Source organism: Buteo buteo, chromosome Z, assembly GCF_964188355.1.
Source record: "Buteo buteo chromosome Z, bButBut1.hap1.1, whole genome shotgun sequence".
NCBI lineage: Eukaryota > Metazoa > Chordata > Aves > Accipitriformes > Accipitridae > Buteo > Buteo buteo.
This window is the reverse complement of record NC_134204.1, coordinates 56012660-56037373: the sequence shown is the minus strand read 5'-3', so window position 1 is coordinate 56037373 and position 24714 is coordinate 56012660. Positions and strand designations below refer to the sequence as shown.

At 47.9% G+C, this 24714-nt stretch overlaps 1 protein-coding gene across 1 annotated transcript; it reads left to right on the top strand.

Moving 5' to 3' along the window:
* The first annotated feature begins 2584 nt into the window (after window positions 1–2584).
* LOC142026538 (transcription factor Jun-like) lies at window positions 2585–8157 on the top strand. Its single transcript, XM_075019658.1, has one exon. The coding sequence runs from the start codon at window positions 3192–3194 to the stop codon at window positions 4500–4502; it is 1311 nt and encodes a 436-aa protein (XP_074875759.1). The 5' UTR covers window positions 2585–3191; the 3' UTR covers window positions 4503–8157.
* Window positions 8158–24714: the final 16557 nt, after the last annotated feature.

The following is a 24714-nucleotide window of genomic DNA, read 5'->3' as shown; positions in this document are numbered from 1 at the left end:
CGTGAGGGACAGGCACGGGACGCGGCCTCTCCCGACTCCAAGATGGCGGCGCCAGCTTCACCGCAACTCTCGCGGTAGTGGCGGGCGCCGCGCCCGTCCATTGGCGGGGCTGCGGGCGGGGGCGGAGCCTCCCCGGCGGGCCCTCCAATCGGGCCGCCGCCTGCCAGCGCGAGGAGAGGTTCCCCCCGCTCCGCCCCCTTCCCCGTGGCCGTGCCCCGCCCGCCCTCCTTCCCCCTCCCCCCCCGCCACATCTGGGCAGCGGCGGCTGCGGCGCCCAACCGCCACCTCCCCCCGCCCCGCCCCGGCCTCCCGCGTCCGCCGAGGAGCCCCCGCGGGGCTGAGGCGAGGGACGGACGGCCTACTTCGCGGAGACCCGCGCCCCTGCGGGCCGCGGCAGAGGGGTCTCAGCCGGGGCCCACTTCGTCCCAAGGGCTGCAGAGGCCGGCGGGGGCTGTTCCCACGCTGCGGCCGTGGCTGCGGCGAGGGAGACCCCTCAGGGGGCTCTTCCGCCCGGGCGATGCCCGGGGCCCTGGCCGGGGATGCTCGCCCCACCCGGCAGGCAGGCCTTCGGGCGTGCACAGCGCGGTTGTCATACGGGCAGGAAGTTGGGTCTGTCAGCGCCGGCGGGTTTCCAGGCTCTCTTCAGCGAGAAAAGGCGGGGGAAAGGGGGAGGGGGGGGGGGAGAGAAAAAGAAAACAACAAAAAGACCACGTTGCCATAACACACAGCTGCATTAAGGATGTGTAGAACAACTCCATTTCACTCACCGAAACTTGGCTTGCAGGTATATCGGCAAGTATTAGACAGCAATCTAACTAAATCATCTTGTCGTTGCAAAGTTTATTTCAAGCAGTTTCTGCACTTTTCCGTTCCATAGGCTCACCTTCCAACTCTGCATTAGATCAGCAGGTAAAACCATCGTCTATAACCGACCAACAGGTCTTGCCAGAGGACTGACAAAGGGACCGACCTTTAGTGTCATCTCTGTCAAGTATCACCACGTCAGATCCAGAATTTCTCTGACAATGACTCCAGAGCCAAGTGAACCTCCCCACCTTTTTCTCTCTCCCCACCCAGGACCTCATTTTCTCCTCAGTCTACTTTCCCTCTCAGCACTTGCTTCACAAGGGAAAGAAGAGAAGCTGCACTAACTTCAGCCTGGAGGCGCCTTCTCTGCCTAGACAGCCCTCTGCCCAGCTGCAGAGAAGGTACGAGTCACTGCCATTTGCTTGCCCAGGAGTACAACTGGAAAAGCCCATACAAAGCAATACATCCACAAACCCACTCGCATTAGCCATTTTCAGTACTCGGTGTTGGCTAAGCACTGCTAGCTCTGCCCCTCTGCTGCTAGGTCAGCCAGGAGACAGGGAAACAAAAATAAGCTCTTTCTAGCTTCCTCACCAAGAAAGACATGCTTACTCCTTCCCTATCCACACAAATGCCTCTATTTCTGGCTTTTGCCTGACGGCTTTCTTCTCGCTGGAGTCCTGCTGCTGCCAGTGTTCTGGGCAGCAATTCTGTCACAGCCTCAGGGAGCAGCAGAGCGGGGGTGAAGACCAGCTGGGGGTGGCTGAAGCCAAGGCGGTGGCCCTCACCAGCCTGGGGAGAGTCCTCCAGCGCCCGAGCAGGGTGGGCAGAGCAGACACTTGTGGGTGGAGCCCACTGACACACCCAGGCAAGGCGAGGTGATGAACCAGGTACGAGGTCCACCCCAGGGGAGTCCAGGCAGGAGCAGCGGGAGATGGTGCCAGAAACAGAACTGGAAACACAGGTCTAAGGTCCACCCAGGAGATGCGGCTGGAGAGCGGAACACCTGCGATGTAGCTGGGCAGGGACTGAAGGCCAAGTCTGAGTTGAAGTGGAGCTCTTGTCCCATGAGCAGGGTGTGTAGTCGGGGCCCCCAGGGTAGGTGAGTCAAGGTCATCGAGACCTTAGTTAGTGCTCTTAGGCTCTGGTTCTCCTATGGATCTGAAGTGGCATGTCTGGGGCAAAGTCCTTCCTGACTTGACACCGGTGTCTCTGCCTCCTCCCCCACTCCCAGTTTTGGAGCATCACAGTGGAGGCACAGCGTGGCTGTGCACACGGTGGGGCTACAGCAGAGCTCAGCAGCGTTGCTAGACCCTGGGAGAAGAGGCACTTGGTCTTGATGTGCAGGGAGGAAATGTCTGGGGAGAAAGCACAAGCAGATAGGAGAAGGGTGGGCACCTCACTGAGGGGATGTTGGTAGATCCCAGCACAGATGGGGGAGACCTGGTGCACGTGTAGATGAGCCACTGAGGCCCTCAGTCAGCAAGCTGACTTAAAAGAGGGCTTTCAGCAGCTCTGTCAGGACCACATTAGTATCCTCAGCAGAAGGAATTTTTAAAAGGCTGGGTGGAAAGCAATTTCCTCATCCTGTAAGAATTTTGGAGACTGGGAGAGGAGCAGGGGAATTGCCTCAAGTGAAGATAACAAATAAATACCACCCCCAAAGTGAAAAACAGTACTTTCATGTTCCAGTAACATTGAAAAGATGTCTAAGCTGTTTCGAACCCTCCCTCTGAACTTTTTTTTCAGAAGAAAAGCTACCTCCTTGCGAGCGGCTTTTGCTTTGACAAGTTGGCACATTCCCCGACGGCCAAGCATTTGCCCAGCAGACTTCCCAGCCCTCGCTGTCAGGAAGCGTTAACACCTGTGCTACCCTTGTGCCCCTCCATCGCAGACCCAACCCACGAGCACCTGCCCACAGCAGCCGCCACGCGCGGGCTTTGCTCACTGTCCTCCTGCAGGACCCGTGCCGTGGCTGGAATCCCCCCTCGGGCGATGCCCCGGGGGAAATCCCTCCCCCCGGGCCAAGCCCCCGGCTGCACCTCCCCTCCCGCACCGCAGCCGCGGGGCGCGTTTTCGGGAGGAAGCGGCGCGTGTTCCCCCGCGGACACCCCACCGGGGCAACACCAGGGCTGCGGGCGGGAAGCCCTTTCGCGCAAGCCCGGCGGGCGGGGGAAGGAGCGGGGCGGGGGTGGACCGGCGGCGGCGGAGGGGAGGCGGCGGCGGGCCCGGGGCGTGGCGTGGGGCCGGCGGCGCCGGGAGGCGGCTCAGTCCCCGTTGCCAGCCGAGGGCGGCCGGCCCGCGGAGTAGGCGCCCAGCCCGGCCCGCTCCGCGCCGCACCGGAGCCGCCGCCGCCGCCGCCGCCGGCCGGCGAGGGCGGCAGCATGAGCGGCGGGCGTAGCGGGCGATCCGCCGTGAAGATGGAGGCGCCGTTTTACCCCGAGGAAGGACTGGAGCTGCTACCCGACTTCGTGCCGCTGCCGGGTTTCGGTACCGCCGGCGGACCGGGAGCCGATGCAGCGGCGGCGGCGGGGCAGAAGCTGCTGCTGGGCGCCGGGAAGAAGCGGGACCTGGCGGCCGCCGCCCCCGCGCCGCTCCCGGGGCCCTTCGCCCTTCGTCCGCCCGCCGGCGCCCGCGGCAGCGCGGCGGCTCTGCGCTTGCTGCCGCCGCCGCCGGCCGCCGCCGCTGCCCCGCCGCCGGCCGCCGGCTCCGCGGAGCCGGCGGCCGGCGGCGGGGCGGCGGCGGCGGCCCGCGGCGGCCCGGAGGCCGCGCTGGGCTCGGCTGCGGAGCTGCCACTGCTGAAACTACCGCCGGCCGCCGACCTGGAGCAGCTGCTGATCCAGGGGGGCGCGGGGCTGGGGTCCGGCAGCCCGGGTCCGGCGGCGCCCGGGGCGGGGAGCGGCGGGGCAGCGGCGGCGGGGCCGTTTCTCTACCGGCAGCCGGTGACGCAGGAGCAGGAGGGTTTCGCCGACGGTTTCGTTAAGGCCCTGGCCGACCTGCACAAGCAAAACCAGCTGCTGGCGGCGCCGCCGCCGCTATCCGCGCCGGGACCCTGCTGCACCGCCCGCCCGGGGCCGCCGGGAGCCCCCGCCGCCGCCGACCCACCGGCCGTCTACACCAACTTGAGCGGCTTCAACCCCGCAGGGCCGCTGAGCCCCTCGGGCAGCGCCTACCCCGCCGCCTCCGCCCCGCCGCCGCCGCCGCCGCCGGGCCTGGCCTTCGGGGCGGCGGGTCTGGGGAGCGGTCGGCTGCCGCCGGCGCGGTCCCTCGAGGAGCCGCAGACGGTGCCCGAGGTGCCGCCGTCGGCGGGAGGAGAGGGCGGCAGTAGCGCGCCGACGCCGCCGTCGCTGTCGCCGCTGGATGCGGAGAGCCAGGAGCGGCTGAAGGCGGAGCGCAAGCGGCTGCGGAACCGCATCGCCGCCTCCAAGTGCCGCCGGCGGAAGCTGGAGCGCATCGCCCGGCTGGAGGAGAAGGTGAAGGCGCTGAAGGGGCAGAACGCCGAGCTAGCCGCCACCGCCAACCTCCTCCGCGCCCAGGTCACCCAGCTGCAGGGCCGTGTCCGCAGCCACCTCTCCTCCGGCTGCCACATCAACGCCGCCGGCCATCCTCCTCCCCCCGCCGCCGCCGCCTCCCAGCCCCGGGAGGCGCCCCCCGAGGCAGCCGCCGCCGCCGCGCCGGAGACCAGCGCCTGCTGAGGAGGGGGGGACGCCCAGCCGCCAGCCGGCCCCATCCCCGCCCGCCGCCGGGGCGGCGCGGAGGCGCCGCCGCTCTTCTGTTGTTTTTATTCTTATTATTATTATTAATTATTATTATTTATTTGCGCCCGGAGAAGGCGGTTGCAGGAGCCGGGTGTCGCTAAGCGTTTGCCGAGGTCTGTCGATGTTGCACACAGCAGCGAAGGTCTCCGTGGGTGGTTTGGGGGCAGGTGGGTTTTTTCCAGTGAAGTACTTGAGGTCTGCAGAGATTTCGGAAATTAAGGAAATTCCTGTTTACAGAAAGATTCAACTTTATTTTCATGGGGGATATAAAAAGTGTGTTTCCTAATACACCTTACTGAACTGTATAGCAATGGATAAGCTTTTCAAACTTTAAAAAAAAAAAAAAAAGCCAGAATCGTACCCTTTTGAAAAGATGTGCGTGTATATATATATTTAAAACATAATATGGCTATGTATATTTTCTTGGTATTGATAAAGAACTTTTTTTAAAATACCGTCTTTCTCTAGAGCTTTAATTTGCTACTGAGAGTTAAGACAACTGTGTGGGTGCTCTTGCACTTACACAGCTGCAGTTTTAAAATCGAACCCTGGAGGGAAATGATTTTTGTTGTAAATCTTAAGCAGGATGAAACACATTGCTGACTCAGTCATATGAAAATACTTTTCTAAACTGTACGCTCCATATTTCTTGTGCCAGTGCAAACTTGGGGCATTGATAGTTATTTATTGAAACTTGAACACTTTTGGACGTTGCCTAGACCTTATTTTTCTAGATAACATGTTAGTAGTGAAAATGGTTACTTTGGCAAGAAGAGCTTTACTTTTTTTTCCTTCACTGTGTACATTCCAGTAGTGTTAGCTCTTTACATGGTATAGTAACAATTTAGTGCTATACAGAAAAGGGCTCAGGTTTGGGGCGGGTTAGCTATAAAGGTGGCAATTCCATTGTATTCTATTTGAATAAATCACAGAAATATTATGGAGAAGTAGATTTATTTTTCAGTAGAAATCTCTGTATCTTGCTTCTTGGTCTGCTTTGTTCTAAAGAAACTTTCTGCAATACTCTAGAGACAGAAAGTCAGCGCTAGAACGTGAAAAGTTTTTCTGGTTGGGAAGAATTGGTGTGATTTATTTCTTTGTCAAGATTTTACTAGTAGAAGAGAATAGTGAAGAAACTATTTCCTCTGATTAGACATAATCCTCAATAAGTTTTTGAAAGCTTTAGATCCCTTGCTCGGTACTACTGCCTACCTTGCTTCTGCTGCACCTGTGTATTTTGAGCATAGCCGCTAACGCCGTGCTGTCGAGCCCTGTGGCGTGGTGCAGTGGGAAGGGTCTGTCAGAGTGTGAGGGTCACCCCACCAGAAGCCCCTTGGTGCAGGGGCCGCGGGCCGGGCCTGCCACTGGGGGAGGGCAAGGGCTTCTCCTGAGCAGATCCAGCTGCAGAGTGGGGCCCGCTCCCCTTTTGAAACTGTGCTAAAAACTCTGCTTGAACTCAGAGGCAAAACTTACATGGGGATACGTGTCTGTGCCAGCTGGTGAAAATTGGGGATTGCACAAGGATCCAAGGGGGCATAGACATCCTTATGTGTACAAGCCATTGCTCAGATCTGTTAAACCCACTCAGGAGCTATTAAACATCTCTTACTTCTTCTGAAGGCTACACTTGATGCTTTGAAATTCAAGAAGAATGGGATAGACTCACAGTTTTTCTTGCTTTTATTGGGGATATGTGAGTGCTATCTGTTCAGAAAGTTGAGCTGCAGCAGTCAAGTGTGTGAGCTTTTTCTTTTAGTGCATAGTCATTCCTGGCACGCGTGTGAAATGACATGACAATGCGTAGTAATTGTGTTATTGTAGCTGAGATGCTCTGAGGATATTTCTTTTCTTAATGCATATGCAAATTAGGTAGAAGCCATATTAGTCATTGTATAACTGTTTAATCATGTCACTAGAGCCTTTTTCGGTGGTTGAAATGATTGTCTGTAACAGTACCTTCTGCTGTTAGAAATACTAGTGAACAGATAAAAAATTATTTTGATCTTAACACAGGTTTAAAGACTTCTTAAAGGTATTCTGAACCCAACAGCATACAATCTGTAGCACTGCCTGTTATATAATAACTGGGTGAAAAATAACTGGGTTTCACTATGTGGCAGGCATCACCTATCTGCAAAGATGCTGCAAGACTGGAGAAACTGATAAAGACTTTTTACACACACACACACACACACACACTTAACATGCTTTCCCTAGTAAGAGCGCTAATGCTGCCTGGTAGATACATTGATGTGAGATGCTTAGCTTTACTGTGTGTGTAGTGAGGTGGGGTTTTTTTAAGAAAACCTGGAAAAATTATTAAAAATTACATGGGTGGACACTGCTGTTTCAGTTCTTGTATTTGCAAATGAATGTAGGGCTAGGTAAATATCTTGCAGTAGGACACAGGACAGTGATAAATGCAGCTGTGCAGTACTTGTTCTTTACTTATTTTACTATTTCTGGTCAGAATAAATTAGGAATGTCCAAGGAGAAGTGGGGGATCCATAAGACACAGGGAATCCCTGCGATTCCCCTTCCAGGCCAAGGGCAGGGCTATAATGGACTATAACCTGGCAGGAATATAATGAGCTCACCCTTTTCAGCATGGTAATGTTAAAGCTGAAAACCACTACACGTTAGCTCTCTCCCATTTGAACTTTCTGCAAGAGCAATCCTGTGTCCAGCCTCTCAAAGATCTCATGTGGTAACTTCTTTGATAGCCTGCTTTATGTTCTAGCTGACATCTGTTAGGTGGTAGAAATGCTGACAGGCCAGCTCTGTTACCCTGATGACTGATGAGAGGTTACTAGTGAGGCTGGCGGCTCCAGCTCTGCCAGAGGCTGCTACTGTGGTACTAGAGTTGTCTGAAAGAAATGTGTTCCCTGTAGCATGACAGGTTACCTTCATAAATGCCTTCTTTTATCTGGTGTTTGGACTAAGACACAGGATCTAACAGTGATGTGACGAAAATCTAAGAATAGTGTGTGTGGGGGGTTCCCTATTGATACTGCTGGAGGTTGCTGCACCTATTGCAGAGATATGGGTGGATAACCTGAGCACCTAACAGTTTAAACCAAAATAATAAGACTCAGGAGTGCTTGCCTGCTGCAGCCCTCAGGCTTGATTGTTACTGTCTTCTAAAATGTATCAGTACTCTGACTTTTACCCCTGCAGTGTTCCTAAATCTTTAAATACATCTTCTTTATTTTGTCTTTTCTTTTTCTGCAGTTTGTTGCAGCATTTTTCATGTCTGTTTCTTTTAGGTTTTGATTTTCTGCCTAAAACTTTGGTCACTGTGAGATGCTAAAAGATAGGTAACTGGGTAAAAAATTTCCAGACTGTTTATATGATTTCCATCAATGTAGCTTCTTTTCAGTAACTGCAGGCAAGTTGGCTGTGTAAGTGTCACTATGGAAAAAAAAAAAAGTAAAAAAAAAAAAAAGTCAATTTGTGTTCAGTGGAACCTCAGCACTTTTTAGCATTTTTCTTCATCCTTCAAAACTGTACCATGCTTTGTTATACTTGTGCACACTATTCGCTAGTCCTTAGAAAGGTTCTCACTGTATGACTTGATTTGCAGGCTACCCTCATGCCCTTCTGATCTGGTTTTGCATTCCAGGTGCAAACCCATGACAAGTAAACATCCCTCTTTGTTTCTTTGCCTTCTGTGTAATCTCTGCTCTGGAAATTATGCAATCCCTTCCTTTGCCTGTTTAGGTTGGTGGATGCTTGGTCCTCTGCATCTTGCTTGCTGCTCATCAGCAGATTTTGAATGTGCTTGAACCAATGTCTTGATATAGATGTGAAGTGCCTTCCTATTTAGGTGCTACAGCAAAACAGTTTGATTCATAAATGGCTTTCATTTCTTTGAATTGTTATCAGATCTCTTCTGTCTTGGGGAGTAGGAGGAGGACTGTCTGTGGTGAGGGAAGTCTTGTTCACTCCTCCCTTGGGCAGAGGGAGGAGCTCCCATCAGATCTGCCCCTGCTTGCGGTGAGTGCAGGGAAAGTACTCCGCTACGCCTGACTCAAATGATGTCATTGCTCGAAAATTTGAATGGTTTGCTCCCCAGCGTAGAATGGGTAGTGAAATCTGTCAGTATCACAAGGTGTCCAGACAGATCTGGGTGGTTGGTGAGTGGTTCTTAGAACATTCGCTGTGACTTCCAAGCTGAGCCCATTTGGCAGGCTTAGAGAGGAATTCCCAAAACACAAGTACTTTGCATACTTTGAGAAGTGTAGGTGTTTGGGGGTGATAAGTCCTGATTACCGAGAGGGGTGATTCTGGTGGTGACATTTTTGTCATGAGCCTTTGATGGTCTTGCAAGTGGTAAATACCTCAAAGGATTTGGTTTGGACTCTTCACTATTGACTGTCATGCACTGTTCAAGATCAAAGGGTGGCCCTACTACAAGTCTCTGTTTTCTTCATTTGTGTTTATGTCATTACTGAAGGAAGAGTCATGAGGCATCCTTTTTTTTTTTTTCATTTAAATATTGATTGACTGTGTCCATCTCACCTTTGACAAAGGAGTGATCTCCCAAAGTTAAGCCCTGAGGCATTCTGCAGTTTGCAGCTGTTAAAATGGAAATTTTATTTGGCAGCTAATTTCTAATTGGTTTCATGACTTGATGATACTTTCCAAATTATTGTATAGAGGTGTTTGGTGGTGTCTGTAGTACAGATGGATGCAATGTCTGAATTACTAATTGTGCTGAAAATAGTGACTTGACTGCCATAACCTGAGTCTTGGCTATTTGAATCCAGTAGCTTCTTAGAGAAAATTTCTCTATATCTGAAATTAATATGCAAGAAATAAAAACCATCTACTTGTAACAGAAGTCATTCTTCAATGCATTTTATGTGTCCTTCTGCTTCTGAAGTGTAAGTTAAAAAAGAAAAAGCAATGAGTTATATTTTCATTTATTCTTATGTGCAGCTGTAACTGCTGGTGGATAATTTCTTTCCTTACTTGACTCTTTAAGTTTCTATGTTTAGCAAGTAGACAAATTGGAGTATGGCATATCTGTGTGCATATTTGATTTGTACAAACCCCTTCCGTTTTCCGAATATTTTGTTTTGCAGTTTTACTGTAGCCGAGAAAGCGTTCCTAGGCTGTTTTGACACTCTTTGGTCACTTCATCGGATCAGTATTGTGTGCAGTGACTATGCATCTTCCAGCAGAGGTGGGCAGTAAGATCTGTCAGGGATTCACCGTTTTTAACATTTGGCAAGACCTTTATCAGCAGAAAAAGCCTTGAACAGAAAGCTTTCACAGTGCATAATAATCCTGCAAATGTTGACTGATCTTTCTAATGCCACAGTCTCTTCTGTGGGGCTGCATAATGGTTTACTGAAATCTGAAGTTTCTTATAAATTTGTTAATATTACTGCACATAGTGAAACTATACTGTCAAGGTGTTGGCGAATTAAATCTGAATTTAGGGAGACTTAGGCTGTTACAGTGCATTATGGGAGATAAGAGGCCTTATTAATTCTCAGCTACTCCTGTCCTGTGTTTCAAAGATCTCTCTCTCTTTATCCTGCCTGTGAGGTGGCTTGCAGCTCTTTGTGCTGTGAAACTTACCTCTTCATAATGGCTGGTAGTAACTCAGAGGTGGGACAGAAGCAACTTTCACATGAAGTGGTCATGTGTGACAAACTAAATGTAGGTTTCTGAAAAACTCTGCAACAGTGAGTGCACAGTGGAGAACCTGCTGTTGTCCATGTGTTGCTAAGAGAATCTAGAAACTTACACGCCTCATTCATAACAAAGGTGGCTTTCCGAGATGCTGTCCTGTTGACTTGCTAAAGGCATTGATCCTTGCTGCTTTCTTTAGTCTGGAAGCAGTTTTCCTAAGCTATTGCATACCAGAAGGTTTACTTTCTGCATCAGTATAGTCACAAACCGGATCTCTGCTTGGATGTTGAAACAGTCTGCTGCATGTAGGTCAACCAGAATGCGATGCTCTAGCTGTCTTTGCAGGGTCCTGCTGAGGAAACAGTGGCGGGCAGAGGAAGGAAACCAGTCTAGGATCTATCTGTATCTTCACACCAACGCTGTGTTTTGAAATGCAACTTTCTGTTGAGCGGTCTTGACAAAAGTGTATCACTGATGTAAAAGCATTGAATCTTGGTCTTGTGCCTGCAGGGGACATGAGTTCTTGTGCTGGAGTTCTGCTTTTGGTGGTATCCTCTCAACTCAGTGCCAGCCACTGTTAGGGGAAAAGCCAGCAAATCCAGCCTTTATGAACAAATTCTTCTGAAGCACGCAGATGCCCGCAAACACATGTCAAGGTGTTGTGCACAGACACTAGCATGCATAGAGAAGGGAATGGCCAGATGGAGGAACTGTGATTTTCTTTGCTGCATCGGTGCACAATGGGGCATCTTCATATTCTTTGTCGTGGTCGAGTTCTCCCAGAAGAAAACTAAGCTGCAATTCTGTGTGTGATTGCAAGGTGATTTTTTTAGAGTTCCAGTCAAATTGGAGGACTGTCAAATCCTGCAATGCTAAATTAACACAAAAAGATCATTTATTCTAAAGTCATGTTTAGCCTTAATGTAATCTCAAAGTGCTGCATTTCGTATGTAGTAATTTGCTGCAAAGTGAAGGGAAGGTTATTATAAATAATGTTCGCAAGGGAGTCACCCTAAATAATTACCTACCTGCTGTTTGTTTTTTTGTCTGTTATCAAAATGTCTGTATCCGTAGCATGGCTAGCTGTAAATTGAGCTTTGCTCTGAATTTTTAGTGCTAGTAACAACCAAGGTCTGCAATAGTTTAAGGAGTATATGTGCTGGCTAAATGGCTTTTCTGGAGGAATTATGATTTCTGTAGGAATGCTTTGGAGTGATGGTTGACTATGAAGCCTTGCTAACACATGGAGATAACAGATATGACCAGTCACTGTGCACTAATACACTGCTAGATTCTGATATTTAGCACACTGTTGATAAGATTTACTACTAAGTATGGGTGGTGTTGTAAGCCACCTCAATAACATCCACGCAGTCTGGAGAGCTCTATCACTGGTGATCAGTAACAGACCCTCCATCCCATCCCAGAAGAAAAATCTTTGGCTGCAGTCTTTGTTTGTTTTGGGTTTGGTTTTGCAAGTTTGGTTACTTTCTAGATTAAGTCCTATTTTACTCTTCCCTTGGATTTTATTTAAATAAATTTGAAAACCTTTCTGCTAAGTACCTTGAAGCATCTCTTGCAACTGTTCATCTACAATCAGTGAGATTGTGGTATTACTTCTGTCAAAGATGGAGAAAGCTGAAGCTCTTAAAAGTCAGGCTTCTCACTGCATCCCTCTTCTTAGACCCTGGACGGAACATTTGAAAATTCATAACCAGTAGCTTGAACTCTGTAGAACTGTTTGATACCTTTTCTTATCCGTTTGATACGTTTTCTTATCCTCTCCAGAACACATTCTACAGCCCTGAGGGGTGTGTGGCCCTCTTGCCTGGCATGGAAAATTGACCTTTAAGAATAAACAGTCTTAAAAAAAAAGGCTTACAAGTCTTGTGGTTCATGCTGAGCCTTTTGAAGGATAACATGTTGAGCTTGAGAACCTTTCCCACACCTCTGTTTCAAAAATCTCCAGATTTTGTTGTAATGCAGAACACAAGCAACGTGGTGGCATAGAATAAAGTTAATGGACTGTTCCAGAGAGTGTATTTAGGATACCCTCCTTCTTTTTCACTAGTAACTGCTAGGGGAAGATACCAGTAGAAGATACTGGTATAAAACTTGCACTTCTTAATGAATAGAGCCAGAGGTCAAACTCTTGTTTTTTCCAACTTTTACCATTCTGTCTTCTAATATCCTTCATGGAAGTTTGGTAGAAATAGTGGGAAAATACTGACTACTGGAGAGTTAAATAATTTTATTATATATAATATGTCACATAAGCTATGGTCATAGGTAGCTAGTACACCTATTCTATTTACAGTCTGCAAGATGATGCCTTCAGAGCAGGGATTCCTGAAATGCTGCCCAAGTGTCATTACCAGTCCAAACCATTTTGTGCCAGTTACTAAAATTGTATTGTAAATCCTTGCGATGTTTGAAAGTTTTTCTGGGCATACTGTAACTGAAATCACAGCACAAGCTGTATGTCTGTGGTATCTTTGTGGTATGATGCCATTTTCACAGGAGGCCAAAAGTGTGTAATAAAGTCTACTTTTTTATTCCTTTCCCTGTGGTAATAGTTAGAGATGATAGTTGGAGGAATCAGCAACAGTAAGAAAAAAACCCAGCGAATCCAAGGAAGAAATAAAACTTATCTCCGATACTGTATTTAATGGTACTATTTACTGTATGTTTAAGTGGCAGATTATTAAGATTGCTCTTCAGAATGCTTTTTAGCTTTCTTTGTTTTGTTATTACTACTTAAGTGTCTTCTAAACTTCTCTTCTTTGGAAATTGTGCCCCTCCCGGTTTGGCCTGATGACTGGTAATTTCACACTTACTCTTATTTATTTAAAGCCATGGCAACCACCATACTGAAATGTCATCAAGTAAAGTCCAGGTCTGAATGCTGACTGATGATGCAAAGGTCTGCTCTCTAATAAAATGTGGCCCGTGAAGGATGAGCTCCAAAAGGCAGCTACGCCCAGTCTTCAAGCATTTGCTCTAATTTCAAGGCTTTCCCATGTGGTGTTGCTCAACATGTAGCAAAACAAGTTCTTGCAAGCCCCTTGAGCATTCCTCCCTATGTAACAGATTAGATATTCAGGCTTTGTTAGTTCCCACCCCCCCCCCCAAAAAAAAAAAAATCCCAAACACAGAACAGAAGACCCAATACAAGCAAATCTTGGAGAATTGTTTCACTTTGTTGCAAAGTGCTATTTGTTAATTATAGAGACAGGTCGCAGTTCTGACATGCGAGCCATCAACATAAACACTTACTTGCACCAGTCATTTTGCTTTGGTTGCTCTTGGCTAATTTGTAGAGGACAAAGGGAAGGGAATAAGTGTTGCAATATAGTATTGTGCAATTTCTGGCTTTCAAATAGAAAACGATGAGCAAGTCTGCATAGGCCTCTCACCCACCAAAATTTGGCCACTGATTCTTACCACTCCCACTCTTCTTAATTAGGAATGGGTCTACTGATTTCTTAAGGTCAAAAGGAAAGGAGGGTAGAGATCTTAAGAGAGGGCAGTATCAGGGCTGTTCTGCTGTGAAAGGCCCTGAGCCTCCTGGGCCTTAAAACTCCAGTTAATCTGTTGGATTACCTCTAGTTCATGATGCCTGAAGGTAATCCTTAGGCTCCCTATGCAGGATCTTACCAGGAAAGGTGTCTTGGTCTGTATTGCTGAATAAGTCTTTTTGGTGAAGTAGCTCTTCAGCTTTCTGTGTTTTTCAGTCTGTGGAGTTGTAGGACATCCTTCCAGGGCAGTTTCTCTTTCCTGGAGTGGCTCATCTAAGGCTGGCTTGTTCTTCCTGCAGTTTCTGCCTAGACTGAAAATCTTTCTGAGGTTTAGGGGACCACATACATGCCTTTGCTGTGTGGTGTTCATGATGGCTAATGTTGTATCCCTCAAAATAGACCCCCTGAGAAAGGAGTAGCTCCAGATAGGTGCAAACTGGGAAAGATGAAATGCATCATTCTTTGAACAATATGTCTTTGTTTGCATCAGTTGAATAAAGCAACTAAATCCTATCAACTAAAAAGGAGAGAGTTCTTGGGCAATAGGACCCAGCTTTGAATGCACTTGGTGGTTTCTGGTGCCTGGTTCTTGCTGAACGTCCGTGATGCAGAAAACACTTAATGCCCTGCAGTACCATAAGCCTTGCAGTATCATGGGCTGGGGCTGCTGCTAGGATCACGCAAGTGCTGTGGTCCTCATTGGGATTAGAGTCATGCCACCTACTGATCAATGGACCAAAGGGATCTCCTGAAGAGGAGAAGGAGTGCCTCCCTGCTGGGTAGCTGCCAGCATCCCCAAGCTCTCTTTTTGTCTAAAAGGAGAAGTGTGAGCAAACTTCCACTTCCTACAGCTCTCAAATCCAGACTGGTTCTTCCCAGGCCTTCGGGCATGGGACTGAAACTTTCTCATTCAGGACAGCTGTTCAAAACGAAAGGTGGAGACAGAGCAGTTCAGATTTGGCTTTGCTCTTCCAGCAGCTTATGTGCAACTAGTGGGTGGGTGGCTGTCTGCCTACATCCTTTCCTGGGTTCTTGTAAGTGGGGTTTACATGTACCTTCTTATTCTGCCTTATTAAATTAGCTGGCACAGAGGAAGCCTCTGAGAAACCCTTTCAAAATCTCTGCTTCAGGAAGAATTTAAAAAAATTACAGTATTTGAATAGATTCCAAAGAAGCCCCCAAAAAACAAAAAAAGCCTGAACAACAAAACAAATTCCTTTGTATGGGTACAGAAATACTTCCCCTTTTTTTAAACCTGATTATTTTGGGGAACTCTTCAAACAGGTGTGCTGGCAAGGACATTGTGCACAGATGGAGGTAATAATAGTGAAAAAATTCAGTAGCTACTCATTTGCTGGATTTGGTCAGGAGAGGTTTGTCAAGGACACTTCTGACAGCTTTTTTTCTGATGTGGTGATTTTTTTTTTATGTAAACAGAAGCTACAGGGCTTAATAATATACAACTGAGGATTATGTCCATTGTAATTTTTTTTATATTACTTTTACAAACTATGTAGTATTATATTCAAAATACTTATTTCTGAGACAAAGTGGATATTAGTTGGCATCTTGCACTTGATTAAATGTAAAACATTTTCTTAATTTAGTGATGTGTTTAGAATACTGTAACTTACTGAATATACAACAGTGATAACTGTGTTTACAAGAATTTTCCAGTTCCTACGGTTCAGTGGTAGCCAATTTGTTTAAGAATTAAAAAGTAAGGCATACTGCGATTGGCAATCTTGGAAAAATTAACTCAATGCTGCTACCACTAAATACTGTGGGATGGATACCTTGGGTTTAAATGGCAGCAGAATTGTATTCCAAGCCTCTGTCTTAAGTACTTATGACTAAAAGGCGACTTGCCTTGTGCTCATTTATGTATCCCTGTGTGTAGTACATCAGTTAGATATCTGTTAATGATTGATTTGTAACACTAGGACCTTTATGGAGATCACAGTGGGGTTTTTGTTTGTTTTTGTTTGTTTCTGAACAGACATGTAGACATTTTGGAATGTATAACATTGATCCTTGTGCTGGAATTGTTTACATGCAAAAAGGTATTTATGATTTTTTGCAAACTGCAATGTGCAATTTTGTACATGTGTTTTAAACTAAAGAGTTTATAAGGAAGATATTGTATGTACAGTACTTGGACATGAGTATTATTTCTTTGATATAAATATCTAGAGGAAAATTAAAATAGCTTTATATTCATATTTTTGGCTGTGTTTTTAAATATTTCAGCAAGAAATTTAGGAGTCAGCTTAAGGCATAGTTGTCATTTTGTTGGAAAATCCAAGAAGAATTTGTTGATCTGGGCTTTTTAAAAAATATTTTAAAATCATGCTTAATATGCTGCTTCTTTCAATTTTATCAACATTTTGAAGTGCAAGGAAGGAAGAATTTCTTCTCGTAAAAATGCTGCTCTTAGGATAACTTCCCTGTATGCTGGAGCAGATACAACTCAAAAAGTAAACTTTTAAACAGAGCAAAAGAGAAGAGAAAGTCCAGCTCTTGTGACATCAGATTTCAGACCATTACTAGAAAATGCTGACTGGTGTCTGCACTGTGGGACGGGACTCCAGTTGCCTGTGTCGTGACTTCTGTGTTTCAGTGGAACAAGCCATGGTAAAAACTTTTTGTCATTCAAACTGTTCTGAAGCCACATCTGGGGCAAATCTGTTGAATAAGGCAACTCTTTCTCTTTCCCATGATCGTTCTTATGCCCATTGCTACATCTTGACATATTCCCAAAAGAGAGCTACTCAGTAAACATTGCCACGTGCTAAAAACACTTCTGAAGTTCCAGCTGAAACCTCCTCTGCTCTGGGAAGGCATCCCTGCCTTCCAGATACATCCTTCCAAACTGAGTGATGAGGGGAAGGACTGAGTGCCAAGCCCCACCAAGAATGCTCCAAGGATGCCAAGTTCAAGGAGGAGCTGAGAAGCGCAGTGGTGCCAGTGCCTTTGGCTACTTCAGCTCACAGCCCAGCACACAGCTGGATCCTGGCTTGTTCTCTAGAGGTGCATGGGTTCCAGATCTGACACTGAAGAAATGGTAGAGGGACTGGTTTTGATAGGAACACTAAGATTTTAGAAGTATGCAAAAGTTAGAGGGGGTGAAAAAGGAAGCTGTGAGTGCACTGTAGTTCAAGCTGTTGTACATTGGCACTTATGGTTTATGACTGTATAATCAGTTTGGTGTGGGATTATTGTGACTTCTAAATGTGAACCATGCCTCCTTCAGTGCTCTGGGAGTTACTTAATGCTTTTTAATCTCCATGTTGTGCATGGCTGCAGGCTGTGTTTCACACATGCTAGCCAGACCACTCCTTGCAGATTTCCACTTCACTCTAATACAAATTCCTTCCTGGGAGAGTGTGTAGCACTCTTGAAATAATCTTATGGTTTCCAAATTAAATACAGAGGGGAGGCAGAACAACAAGATGGTGAAAGCCTTTAACGCTTTGATAGATGCTTGAGGGTATTGTTGCTAATTTTGGATGTCAGTTTGAGCTTCAGAGCTCAGTTCCATAGAAAAGTGTTTTAAGTATGTTGTATAAGAACTGATCTACTTTTTTCTTTAAGCCTTCAGTTCTTCTGGCCTTGAGTGTCTCAGAGTGGTGCCTTCCAAAGTGTTCAGGAAGGAGATAGATTAGACTCTATTATCCACAGGGTGAGGAGTAAAAGCTGGGTGCTTTGCATTGCTTGAATAACCTGCAGGATCATGTTTATTTTTTTTTGCTTCCAAGATGGTCTCTTTCTCCTCCCCGCCTGTCTCTGGGGTCCTTGCAAGAGTGGAACAGACATGGCCCTGGCATAGGTTCCAAAAACATTGTCCTAAGGTAGTAACTCAACAGGTCATCACTTATTCCTGGGCACAGCCTGTTTCCTAGACTAAGTGAGGCAAAGGCGCAATGGTGCTCCTGCAGCCTGCTATTTCTTTTCCTTCAGCCTGGGTGGCTCCAGTTCTGGCATACGCCCTTCAGGTTGATCTGGCAATTGCATCAGTTGCCAGAAGTCAAATAGGAGGTGACACACAAAAGCTGTGAACCTCTCTCACTTGTCCTGATGTGGGCTTGTTACTTTCTGTTTCACCTGCAGCTGGCTGCGTTAAAGTAATTTTTAAAAGTTTTCTTTTTTCAGGTATGATGTAGCAATGTGCAAGATATGACACACAAGTTGCATTGGGTTTCCCCCCACCAACTGTAAATGAGGTCAGGAAGTGTAAATGACAAGACTTCAGCCCATTTGGGCAGATGTCTCATCTGAGCCATCCTGCTGAATCCGAAATTTGTGCCTTTGTCATTCTTGCTGCAGCTTTCAAATGTCAGTCGCAGAAAGGCCCTGCCATAGGGGAGGTGGGGAGCTGACAATTGATGGGTGCATCAGCTCAGAGAGGTAGTTCAGTGGATGGATGCTGTTCCCTACTGTCAGCCTGAGGTCTGCAAGTTGGGCAGGGCTCGAGACCTGATTCCTGAGAGTCCAAGTAGCAAATGCCCATCATAGCTCCCTGGATACATGTCATGTCCCATGATTTGACTGCTATGGGTAATGCAACCTAATGATTGAGTTTTGGAGGGTTATCTCAAAGGTCATTCTTCAGGAATGAAGTAACCCAGTGCAGGAAAGACAAATAAGGCAGCCAGATCACACCATTTTCAACCAGCTCCTTGCAGCTTTAACTAATGTGTGGATGCACCTGCAGTCAGCCGCCCTTCAAGCCATACTGTTGTTCTGCTCTGCTTGGACCTGGCAGTTCCTGTGCACCTGTAGCCACAGAGTCACATAACCCACAACACAGCAGCTCTAAACACTGCACTACCTAAGCTAAATAAGCCTGGAATTAAATGTCCATCCTTTGCTCAGCTTATTGTTTTGTTTTTTTTTCTTTAATCAAGCAAGTTTTTTCCTTTGGACCTGGTAGAGCAATCTCTCTGCAGTTTCCATAGGGAGGTTGGTGCTCCTGGCGACTGGCAGGCAGGACAGCAAACAACTCAGTCATCCACGGCCCTGAGCTGTGGGCCCAACTGAAAGGAATATGAAATGGGTTGTTAGCTGCAACCATTGCATCTGCTTGGCAGCTTCTATGAGGGGCCTTAAGCAAATCGTACCCTTGAAGGTTTCCAGCTACCCATGGCCTGTGTTTTACAGTGGAATAGCCATGCCCCTGCATTACCCTATTGCTCAGCAAACAGCTGGGCTTCCTGATGCTCTGCAAGTTCTGATGTTTACAAGCAGTTGCAAAGAGAAACTCTTTGCTTTCCTCTCCACCCCGTTCCCACCCTTCCTCTATGCCTGAGCTCTCCTTCGGTGCCTCCCACTCACTGCTTTTCTCTAACCCTAATGCTGCGTCTCCATCTGCTCCCTCCGGCTGCAGCTGGCAGCCTCCCCAGCTCCCCAGCTCCCCTCCTTCTCTCCTTGCCTTCCTCACCCAGGTGTGTGTGGGTACTTCTCTGCTCTGCAGCTTGCTGAATATACCCTCCTGAAGAGAGAAGGACAGAGAGAGTGCATACTGGCAGGAGTGTTCCCCTCCATGGTTTCATCTGTCGATGTATAATCAAGGAAAATCTCAGTTCAATGAACTAGTAAACTGACTGACAACTGCAGCTGTAGAGGAGAGGCACTGCCTAACACGCGAGCACCATGAGTCCACAGGGTCAGCACGGCCTCGCTGTCCTATGCTGGGCAGGACCAGGGTAAGGCCACATGGGAGAGATCATGGCCCTAAAAACTGGGTGGGCTTTGCAGACTTGCCCCTCAGCTCCACGGAGCTCTTGTATCTCACTTCTCTTTGGGGTTCGTGTTTAGCATGCTTAAATGGGAAGAAAATGAAAGAAAATCCCAGAGAGAAAATTACACGAAATTGAGACTAATGTAAATACTTTGGGGTAAGGCACTAGCATGGGGCACTTGTAACTATTTCCCCCAAAACACACTTTAGAAAATTGGCAACTTGAAGGTAATTAAGAAAGCACAGCAGAGGTGCCATATTGCCTCTGCTGTTTTGCCACAGGGCAAGGCTCTCCAGCATTTGCAGTTGGATATTAAGTAACAGTTGATTGGGGGGGATATATTCCAGTCTCTTCTTCTCCTCACTGTAGTCTTTTGCGGAGAGATAGAGATTTAACTCCAGGTGCTGGCCAGCTGGGTGGATCTCAGGAGATTAACAACTCTCCCTCCTCACCTGTAATTCCTCTCTTTCACAGTGCAGCTATTTTTAGTGGGTGGTGGACAAAATGCTTTCTTACTGACTATTCTGAAGCCTGTTCTCAGACCGCCTGAGAGCATGTACTAAGGCAGACCAGAGCCAAAACCCAGCTGTGCAAATGACTGGTCGTCTCATTAAATCATTGAACATCTTCAGCCCTCAATATCCTCCTTAGATCACCCTGTGCCTTTCTGAAGGTGTTGGAGGCCCACTAATCACTGATTCTGGAGATTTTAAAGGACACTCTTGCCCATGGGTCACTGGTTGGGAATAGCCACGTGGGCTTTCCAGTGCCTGTGTAGCTGTGGCTCTGGCAGCATGACTCATGACAAGCCTTTCCCTATGCCTTACCAGTTAATCCTTTCAGTCTCTTTAAATGAGACACGGGGCAAATGTGACTCATTGTCGTTTTCGGGAAATGACAGATTTGCAAAGCGTGGCCCAGGGGAGTGTCTGCCTTGTGTTGCGCGCAGCTGGGATTGATGCGCAGCTGCCTCCTGCCCTCGCTCCCTTTCCCTTCTACTTTCAAAATTAGCATCGCTACTTTCCTTTTGACAGCCAAAACCAGGAGAGACTTTCTAGTGTCCTCTGTTGTCTTTATCTGAAGTGAATGGGCTGGGCTAGAAAGAGAAATTGCTTAAAGGGAAAAATTGGCTACATGGCAAACTGCGTGCCTGCATTGCTTTATTAAAACCACACACTTTGATTCCTTGCTACACACACCAGCTTTGAAAGAAACTGTGGGAAGGTGAGTTCATTCTTCTCGGATAGATTAATGGCTGTTACAGCTGGGCACCATGGTGCTGGCAGCTGGGCTAGTGCATCATATTCACCCCTTTGTACTGCTTCTTACTGCTTCATGCCACTGCAGCAGCCACACAGCCTCCCCAGAGCAGGCATCCTGCAGCAGAGCGTGTCTGTCTGGCCAGGAACTGTCACAATAGCTGGAGCCTGACCTTTTGGTGTGCTGTCCTGCCCTGGTACCTGCCAAATTAAAACCATGCATGGCCTTCTGCAAAATTGCTGCTCCAGTCCGACAGTCCTCGGGGTCTGCTTTAGCAGTGGTGTTAGTCGCTAAACTTCCCCAGGTGCATTGGGGCCATCTTTGCTATCAGGGCACATAGGGAGCACTTCAGGGGTCTTTGCCCCACTGCTGTGTAATGGGAAGGGTCCAGGCTGCACTTCTGAGCTTTTGAGGCTTTAAGCTCAGGAGAGGGAAAGAAAAAAAGAAATAAAAGAGAACAAGGAACTTAATTTTCCTCTTGCTCCTTGAGGGCTCTTCTGAGGGGTGTATGGGGTACCCAGCCAAACTGAGCACCCTGCTGAGAGAATCCTGGGAACGATGGACCTGTAGCTGCCTTAATCAGACAATTTTGCTGAGACAAGGAGACCCAGGTGGCCTTCCAGGCTGTTGCAGGCACAGCACTCCTCATGGTCCACAATGAATAATTTTGTCTAGCTTGCAGCTCCTCATGGGAGCACAGCCCAACGGAATAAAACTACAAATATAATTAAATGCAGCCTTCTCAAGCAACAGCTCTGCACGCAAGGCACCCGCAGGTGGTTGAAAAATGTGCAGCCCCAAGCCTCCACTTGTCTGGGCTTGCAGCAGACCCAAGTCCCAGCAAACTGAGACACAGGGGCTTAGCATTTACACAAAGGTCCACAGAAAGCAGGCCTGGCGCCTGCTCCTTCTCTTCACCTCCTGGTGCTTACTGCTGTGCTGGGCATGGCTGGCGCAATCCCCAGCAAGGACATGCTTGTTGCAAAGACTCCAGGTGAGTTTGACAGCAAGGACATTTCTGTCCCTGTGTTGTCTCTTCTTTCTCCACGTTTGCCAGCACCAGCAAAGGAAGGCATGCAGAAGAGCAGTGCGCACAAAGCCCATGCCCTTGTGACTTGATATCTATTTGAACACCCCAGGGTGTGGGTGGAGTAAGCACAATGTTCAAGGCAATGAAATGAGAACCTGAGCAAACAGGAGTGAGGTAGCGTCTGAGACCACAGAGCAAATATTTGCCTGCAATGCACTTTGGCAGATAACTGAAAGGCAGCCAGCAAAGGGTGGAGAAGTCCAGTGGAGACAAGGCACTGCTTGTTTGCTCAGCCATGCAGAGGACATAAATGCAAAGCCAGGACCATTCAGGCCTCCCAAGCAGCTATAAGAGGTGAAAAACAGGAGTGGGCCAGTCACAGCTGGTCTACACATGCCTAAATGCCCTCTGAGCACAAGTGTGAGCATCATCTCAGAGGCGGCTTACCTGCCTCTGATCTGCTGGCTTGTACCTCTGAGAAGCAGCTTTCCAGGTAAGGAGAGGGAAGGAAAAGACCTTCCTGTGCCATCTCTCTCCCTCCACGTCTGCAGCAGGAGCTGCCCATCACTGAGCTCTGGCTGGGGAGGTTGGTGTGCGGGGGGGGAAAACAGCTGGCACCAGCTCCTGACCCCATCTTGAGCCTCCAAACCTACTCATTGCTTACTGCGTGGTCAAACAAACTGCATTTACCTCCTGCTGTGTCTGTGGCATTGGGTGTTTCATGATACTCCCATCTGGGAACCTTTCTGCTAACTGGTAAGGTGCAAGGGCATATCATGCATCACCACCGTGCTTGCCCCCTCCTTCCCCCCAAAAAACCACTGGGCTAGGCAGAATTAGACCCCTTTATGTTCAAGGGATCATATTTTAGAAGGCAGAAAACTGTATTTTGTAGTGCCTTTTTCTAAGCAATAGCAGAACTCAGGCTCTGGCTGGATCAGCATGTTCAGGTTGGGGTAAGGGGGTGAAATTCTCTTTTTTTGTACCTGGTTTTGCTGTTTAAAAATTCTGTGTGTATCCTGATTCCTCAGACAGAGGGGACCACAGAGGAGGCTTCATCCTGCCAGTAACAGCTGTCTCAGCCCCAGAAGTGGGTGTCTTGATGTGACAGTGTCCATGTCCCCCCCAGCACCAGGAACCACTGGAGCAAGGAGCCCTGGCTTTGGGCCAGGCAGGGGGCACAAGACCATCCTTATATTTCAGACTGCCCCTCTCCTAAAAGATTTTGGACTGTTTCTTCTCAGTTTTCTCTCGGTCATACCTTCACTGTGAAAATCCACGTTGTGTTAGATACCACCTTCATGTTCAGGGGTCAAAAGCTGTTAATGTACAGCTCTAGCCCTGGGGGAAAGTCTCCAAGTCCCTCTGAAAATGAAGAGGGGCTGGATGATACACTCCAACACCTGAAAAAAAAAGAGAAACCCCTGAGGGATGGTTCACCCTCTGTCCCTGGACTGGATAATGTTTCCTCCCTGCAGAAACTACTGGGGGTAGGGGGAGATCACAGGGTGGGAGCCCGATGTGGGGTCCAGAAACCACGACGTGCCCAGCTCCCTGTGCTGTTGCCTTTCTCCCCACCTCTGGGCTGCATGCAGGCCACAGCAGCATGGGTTTTGCCCCCTGGGAAAAGCCTGCCCTTCGCAGGCATCTACCACACACCCTCTGCCCGGGGGCACCTGGGGGAGGAAGGGATGTTGGTGCTGTTGGGAAGGAGACCATTTTCTCAATCAAGTGGTGTTTTCTACAGGGTAATGCAAAGGATTTTTATCGGTATTGCTTTGCACTCCCTTGTTGTCCCAAATCTGTTGCAAGCTGAAAAGATGATACTGGCTTCTGGGAAACTGCTTGTCCAAAGTTGGTGAGACACTGGGGCCATTTGACGCAGCTACCTGGCTGGCTACAGCAGCAGGCACTTCAGAAAAGAGTAAGGAGGGATAAAAGATCTTCCCCCATCTACTGCCAATGAGCATTTGGGAACTTTTGGAGGCAGAGGTTGCTCTGGGGCTTCCACATTTAACAGTTCCTGTGGAACTCATGATTTGTTTAGAAAGATTTGTTTAGAAGCTTTTGGAAATTGCACAAACTCCTGACATCGCCAGCTCTGGCAGCAGAAGTTAACTGTGCATCTTGTGAAGCAGCTTGTCCTTTTGCTGAGTTTAGGACCTATTCTCTGCTAACTCCATGGGCTGTGACCCAAACCTGGTGGCATAAGAAGCACTGAATAGTTGTTTCCCTGTTCACATTTCCCATTTGAGTCCTGGTTTCTTAGACTTCTACTGTACCTTCTCTCTTTTGCAGGTTAAGAGTCCTAGTACATTTGCTGTGTCCTGGCACAGAGCTATTCCATACTTCCAGCTTCTCGGTCTGTCCTGTTCTGTCACTGCACCCATCTTAAGATGGGGAGACCAGAACTAGGCAGAAGGCTCACAATGCAGACAATTCCTTGTAATTCTGAACCTTTTATTTCCTTTTCTGACCACTACTGAGCACACCAAACCATTGGCAGCACCTCCTGGGTCTCTTCCTGAGTAGCAACTGCTGATGTAGAGTTCATCAGTCTGCAGCCATGGCAAGAGTTGCTGTTGCCCCATGCACACTACTTCATGTTCATAAAAGGTGAGTTTCATGTGCCACTTTATTGCCCAATTACTTTGACATTGTGTGAGTCTTTTGCTGTCATTAAGTAAAGAGATAGAGCTTGCTAGATTCCTGGCTGCCAGGTAAACCTTGAAAACATAATGGAGTGGGATCTGAGTTTGGAAAGAGTCTGAAACAAGAGCATAAATGTCTAACTTGCCCTGTCCCTGACACAGCCACTATTGCTACTTGTCAGAAAAACAGAGAGGAAGGATTGATATGTGGAGATCTACCCATCCACAATTGTTTGAGTTGTTTTCCTTTCAGGGCAGCCTTTGGAGCTGGTCATGTTTTTGGAAAGCCTAAGACTGCTCCAAACC

Excerpts from the sequence above, each read along its gene's own strand:
- LOC142026538 (XM_075019658.1), top strand. The coding sequence starts at position 3,192 with ATGAGCGGCGGGCGTAGCGGGCGATCCGCCGTGAAGATGGAGGCGCCG.